We start from the raw sequence: 6452 nt of genomic DNA, 5'->3' as shown, positions 1-6452 counted from the left end.
ATCAGAAAAGCTGCAACCAGCAAACTTGACCAGAGGATACTTGCTATCACGAGTAGAGAACTTGTTGCTGTTGTGGGGCATTACAATAGGTGCTACCATGGATACACGCGTGGAGAGTCTGTTGCAAGTTCTGATGGAATGGAACAAGGAAAAAAATGCAGAAACACAGTATGAGGCAGCAGAGAAACATGCCCATGAGGAACTGCTTGCGTATATCAGGAATGATCTCTTTTCCAATCCAGAGATAATACCTGTGACAGATCCGACGTCAAGACACAGTACTACACAGGAGATACCAGTTCCTTTATATGTAGGGCTGATGCTGCATGCCCACACACAAAAAAAGGAACTGACTTCTACTGAGGAACAACATCTGCAAGCATCATCAAAAGTGGTATGCCCTCCACAGTTGTACAGTCAGGTGTTCATTGACCATATTCCGAGTTTGACCACAGCTAGGGACCTTTTCCATGGCACTGCAATTTCTCTACTCCAGCATCCCTCCTATGTTGGGGAAGTGGTTGACAGAAGACATCTTGTACTCTGTCAGGGAGAACATTCCAAGACCATTGACCGCTTGCCAGAGTATTACACAGAGGTTCCGCCTGTAGCCAGCAAACTCAAGGTGTCACAGGTCCCAAAGACGAGCATTAAATCACTCATGAGAGATGGCTTCAGACAGCAATTCAAGGCCTAAAGGTAACGTCTGAATTCAGCAATATGAAAAAAGTGTGATTTGATGTTATAATCCTCTATATCATATATTTATGCAACTTTGTTGGAATTACTAACTTTTAACCAGTCATGATGATCGTATCAGAAAAGCTGCAACCAGCAAACTTGACCAGAGGGTACTTGCTATCACAAGTAAAGAACTTGTTGCTGTTGAGGGGCATTACAATAGGTGCTACCGTGGATACACGCGTGAAGAGTCTGTTGCAAGTTCTGATGGAATGGAACAAGGAAAAAATGCAGAAACACAGTATGAGGCAGCAGAGAAACATGCCCATGAGAAATTGCTTGCATATATCAGGAATTATCTCTTTTCCAATCCAGAGATAATACCCGTAAAAGATCTGATGTCAAGACTAGTGTCGTCAATGGACTATCTTGGATTCAGCCAGGTCAAAAACTCGACCAAGAAACATCTTCGTTGCAAGTTGGAGACTGAGCTGGCAGGGTCCATCCACATCTTACCTGACTACAAGGGAAGGTTACTTCTGTACTGCCTAACTATGAGTGAGCTTGCCAAAGCCACATACTCCTTAAAAATGGAGCTGCAACATGCCAGGGCCATGAAAGCGGGAAGTGGTTTCTCTGATGCCCTGCTTGGCATGCATGCCTTCACTGGTTGTGACACCGTCAGTGCCTTTGCAGGCCGTTGGAAGACAGGTGCCTTGAAGCTACTGACAAGTCTGACAAGGCCTACCAAGAGGCCTTCAGTGAGCTTGGACGTTCTTGGGATGTGTCTGATGAGCTTTTTGAGAAGCTGCAATAGATGACATGCCATGTGCATTCTACCCGCAAAACAGATGTGAACACCCTTTTTCACCAACTCTTCTGTGCTAGACGTGGCGAAGCAGAGTCCAGTCAACTCCCACCGTGTGAGGATTGCCTCTTCATGCATGCCATGTGTGCCAATTATCAGGCTGCAATATTGAGGCGGTCTCTGAAGACCCAACCCTCCGTGCTGGATCCCAAGGAGAGGACCACAGACGATGATGGGAAGCTGGCGATTGAGTGGATGAGTGGCTCCGGGGCACCCGATGCAGTGTTGCAGTTGCTCACCTGCAAGTGCACAAGGTCATGCAAACTGCTATAGTGCACATGTCTCACCAATGGCCTGAAGTGCGCAGATATGTTCAAACTGCAAACCTGTTCTAATCAACCCATTGAGGAAGAACCCACTGTCGAGTTAACGGACTCAGATGATGGTGACGGTGACTGAGCCCAGGTTGAGGTTGTTGGCCTTATATTTCCCGATATGTACAGTTGTAGTTCTAATTTCTCTAACAGACAATGTTAAATAGCACTACTAATCAAGCCATCAGTATTATTGTTGCATAGAACATGCCAATTGATGTTAAGTGAGCATAGTGTACAAGTGTAGCATCATCCAGACACTTTCAGGCCACTAATTAAATAGTAGTACATGTTATGTGTGTCTTGAAGTACTAATACAAAAATTAAAGAATGCCACAATATTGTTTGCCTGTATTATGTGTAGTTTCATCATACTTATTGTGATTATATACAAACTGAGGGAATACTGTTTAGTTAAATTTAACCTATTATTGTATTTGAAGAAAGAACCACTAAATATTATTATTTGAAACTGCAAATTTAGCAAAAGTAGGCTTTATATCCTTATAAAATTGATAATGTGAACTGTTCCAGTACATAGGAGGCCATTCAAATAATGTATTGGTGGTTTAAATTCAATGGAGAAGAGATAATAGTATAATGGTACAGTTATACATGATGACTGGATAATTCATCTTTCCGCATTTGCCTGGTAGGGGTCTGTCTGTTCAAGAGGTGAAAACCACTAATAAATTGCCATTCTGGAAGAGTTATCACATCAAAACATAATCTAGGGATTTACAATAATTAAAAAATAGTAACTAGAATTTGCCCACCCAGATGGTACCGTAATGTTAAATTTCAGGTTTGGGCCCATGGACTTTTTGTGTTCTGTTGCAGGCTACAACTCCAAAACCAAAACTCAACTCAATTTTCAACAACGCAGTTCAAAACCATTTCCATCTTCACCATACGATGGAGACACAGTACAGTGTATAGTGCTAACGTTTTTATAGCCAGATGATGTTGTATTTGTTTTATACGTGGAATTTGTTTGCCCTAATAAATTACATGTAATAATGAGATTGTCTTGATGTTGTTTTGAATTCCTTCTAGTTTTTCCATTTACGTTTGATTCATCTTTGCAGAATGTTCGACGTACCGATCGATGACGTGACGTGGTATACTGCCCTAGTAACCCCGGTTTTGTTGGCTACACGCTAGTGAACAAACGGATAATGTAGCTGGCTACCTTGCTAGCAACTGCTAGTAATCCGTTCCCAACCGGATTAACTCTGTATTCGTGTCTACCGCCTGTTCTTCGTAAGTACACAATAGTTTACATTCATTGTCTTGATAAGGTACGGGTGACATACAAAATGCGCACGGGTTTCTCTCGGCAATGAGTTTTAAAATCGACTGGCTAGCGGGACCGTTCAATTGAGTTTAATGGCTAGCACGCTAGCATTCTAACTCGACAGCTTTTAAGAAGCGTTCTGATCATGATTACGACTTGTCACTTGTTTTGTCAGCGTGCATTTCGTTTGGATGGACAAAGCAATTACTGGGAGGGTGTGATATCCATTTTCACTGAACTGCCTGCTGACATGATTTATTTGGTGTGTGAGTGAAGGTAAACAAAATAAGACCATGCTAGCCGAAGTGGGAGCTAGCTGGTAAATGTCATTAGGTAGGTCAGGGTGAATTATTCCTCACAACACAATGGTTTGCGTTAGCTGCCAGCTAGCTTTCGAGCTAATGTTAGCCAGCGGAGTTGGCTTTTGGCTAACACAAATCATTCATCATTACCATTAAATGTCGATAAATCAGTACCTAGATAGGCAGCTAAATCTGTGACTGTCCGGTTTAACACGGGCGTAATGCCCCCAAACCAATGAATGGCACCGTAAATAGTCCACAACACAGCTAGCTATCAGTGTTGTGATCAGAGATTGTTTTTTTGCTAGCCGGTCGGTTGATGTTCCAGAAGACATGCCTTAAATGGTCCCCTAGTTTGTTAGCCAGGCAACAACAGCGGAAACACTTTTAATGCGGGACCCACATGATTTCAGTGTAGGTGATTGTAACGGTAGTTGGAGAATCTTGGTTCACAAGGTAACCATAACAAACATTACAGGTAGGTAAGGTGATAGCTGGCTAGCTAGCCAGGTAAATCAGGTCTTTTCAAACGGTCGAGGCGATATTTTCCAACGTTTACGGCGCTTGCTGCGGTGGAAAATGAATAGATATATGACGTTAGGCATAAAATGCTGAATAGAACCATTAAAATGTCAATTAGTTATTAATGATTAGTAACGTTGAGGTTAGTTACAGCACACATAGCAAGTGTACAATTTCATGTAGGCTGCTTTGATCATACGTCATTTTTAGATGTTGTCAAGTACGGTGTCTCTTTTCCAGATGCCAAGTGGAGACAGAATCTAATGGTGTGGATAGAATGCGGAATTCGTACAGAGTTTTCTTTACACCTGATGAAAGTAAGTAAAATATTTGAGAATACTTTTCCTCAGTCCTCTCTGTTTTAATGTTATTGCCATTGCACGCGCCAGATCACCTTGTCATGGGGTACAACATTCGGGAGACAGAAACCATGGCAACGATGTGTTTTTTTCTCACGCAGTCCTTTGGCAGTTATCAAAGTGCTGAGTTGTTCTTCTAATACGGTGTTTGCTATACCTTGAGGCTATTAGTTTGTTTGGTTCAAGCCTTAGGTACAGAGTATAATCCTAAATTATTTTAAAATACCCTATCAAAAAACAAGAAGTACCATAAACATTCCTGTAATGCTGGTTTCTGTGCTTGTGTTGTCATGGTTACAGGCTGCACATTTATGGCGTTTGTGAGTGTTAGTGGAGACTTCTGCCAGGCCCAGCACCTGGTCATTGTGGACAAGTGAAGAGAGAGGCCTGCCCTATGAGGACAACACTGCCGCGTCGCCCCGCTAGTACACAGCACTCCAGCGGAGAGGCTGCTTTACCCGCAGTCCCAAGTGTATGCTGTGGCCAATCCAGCCATTAGAAAGCCATCACTTTGTTTTTTATTCTCTGAAAACGCCAACAAATCACCACACCCTTCTGAATGGGGTAATTTGAAATCGGAAGTCAGAAGGACAGCCCCCCCTTCTTTTTTTTTTTTTGCATTTTCTTTTTTTTTTAAGAGAATTGAGGGTAATTGTGTTTTTTGTTAGTTTTATACAGTCTTTTTCTATTATCCTTTAGGCTGACTTGATCTCCCTCCCCAAACCGCAACCTAGTTCTTTGGTCCCATTTTTGAAAGGTAGTCTCCTCAGAATAGTTTTCTCCCCTCCAATCTGTCAACATGAACCGTCCGGCCCCTGTCGAGATCTCCTACGAGTGCATGAAGTTCCTCATCACGCACAACCCTACCAACTCCCAGCTCACCAAGTTCACTGAGGTAAAAACACTAGAGTTACTCATGGCTGCTCAGTGTAGATTGGTTTGGGTATAAGACATGACATTTGAGTTTGGCCAGTCTGTAATGTGCGGAGAGTGGTTTAACATGACAAATAATTAATTCCAACTCAAAATAGCTTTCTACATTTTATCGAGTTTGCCACATTGTTATTGTACTCAGTGTATTACAGGATGAGGAAGTAAACTGAATATAAGATTAAAGGTCAACAGTAGTTCACGCTGGTCTCTCTCTGCATATCTTAGGAACTGAAGGCATTCGGGGTGCATACACTTGTCCGCGTGTGTGAGGCCACCTATGATAAGGCACCAGTGGAGAAGGAGGGCATTGAAGTTCAGGTAAGAGAGTGTACTTTTCAATTGCACAGAATGTTCTCAGGAGGTCATATCTCATTCTCCTGCTGCAACTGATGAGTCTCTGAACATTATGCAGATTGCCATATTGTTTTATATCTGTCACACTGTGAGTGCCTGCAGTTTGGTATGATCAAGAATTAAGTCAAAGTTCATTTCACCAACAGAATATCACCTACTTAAATAAATCTGTCTGTTTTTACCTTGTGCTATTTTGCCATTACCGGTCACTCAGTTACTACAAAGGTAATTTCCCCAATAAATGCATTTGAATAGCGCCTGCTGGTAGAGCATAGTGCTAACAGCACCAAGGTAATAGTTGCCTTTCCTTGGAATAATAGCAGCAAAATGCATGACATTGCTGTTCTGTGACAGTGCTTGTGACAAACTGATGTTAGCATTGATAGGTACCAGGGACCCCATTCTCTTTTCACATATAATAGTCTGTGTGGAGCTTTTGTTTTGTCAGGTTTCATGTTTTGCTATTGTTGTTTTTTTCCCTGTCTTTTAGGACTGGCCTTTTGATGATGGTTCATCTCCCCCTGAGCAGATCGTTGATGATTGGCTTAACCTCCTGAAATGCAAATTTAAAGAGGAACCAGGCTGCTGCATTGCAGTGCACTGTGTTGCAGGATTAGGGAGGTGAGCTGTGGCAAAGTGAAATAAAAAAGTGAAATATGTTATAGCTGTTGTAATTTGCCATCTTACAGCACATTGAGACCTCAAAGAGTACACAAAGATTTGAGGGTGTTTATGGTTTCTGGTGATATTATATTGACTCTGAGAGGTTAAGCCTGTATTGATTCTCCTTGTTAATAGCATGGCATATTTATTTAAGAGCTT

At 42.0% G+C, this 6452-nt stretch overlaps 1 protein-coding gene across 1 annotated transcript in view; it reads left to right on the top strand.

Annotated features, from left to right (window-relative positions):
* Positions 1–3021: 3021 nt before the first annotated feature.
* The window catches only part of ptp4a2a (protein tyrosine phosphatase 4A2a), a 4693-nt gene continuing 1262 nt past the window's right edge, over positions 3022–6452 (top strand). Inside the window, exons 1-5 of the mRNA XM_080849887.1 lie at positions 3022–3126; positions 4225–4301; positions 4644–5238; positions 5502–5594; positions 6121–6251. Of these exons, the coding sequence (XP_080706013.1) occupies positions 5143–5238; positions 5502–5594; positions 6121–6251 (320 nt within the window). The 5' untranslated portion in view covers positions 3022–3126; positions 4225–4301; positions 4644–5142. The remainder of the gene's footprint in view (positions 3127–4224; positions 4302–4643; positions 5239–5501; positions 5595–6120; positions 6252–6452) is intronic.

Source organism: Sprattus sprattus, assembly GCF_963457725.1.
Source record: "Sprattus sprattus genome assembly, chromosome: 13".
Lineage (NCBI taxonomy): Eukaryota > Metazoa > Chordata > Actinopteri > Clupeiformes > Clupeidae > Sprattus > Sprattus sprattus.
The sequence above is the reverse complement of the archived record's forward strand: the minus strand, read 5'-3'. Positions and strand labels throughout refer to the sequence as shown.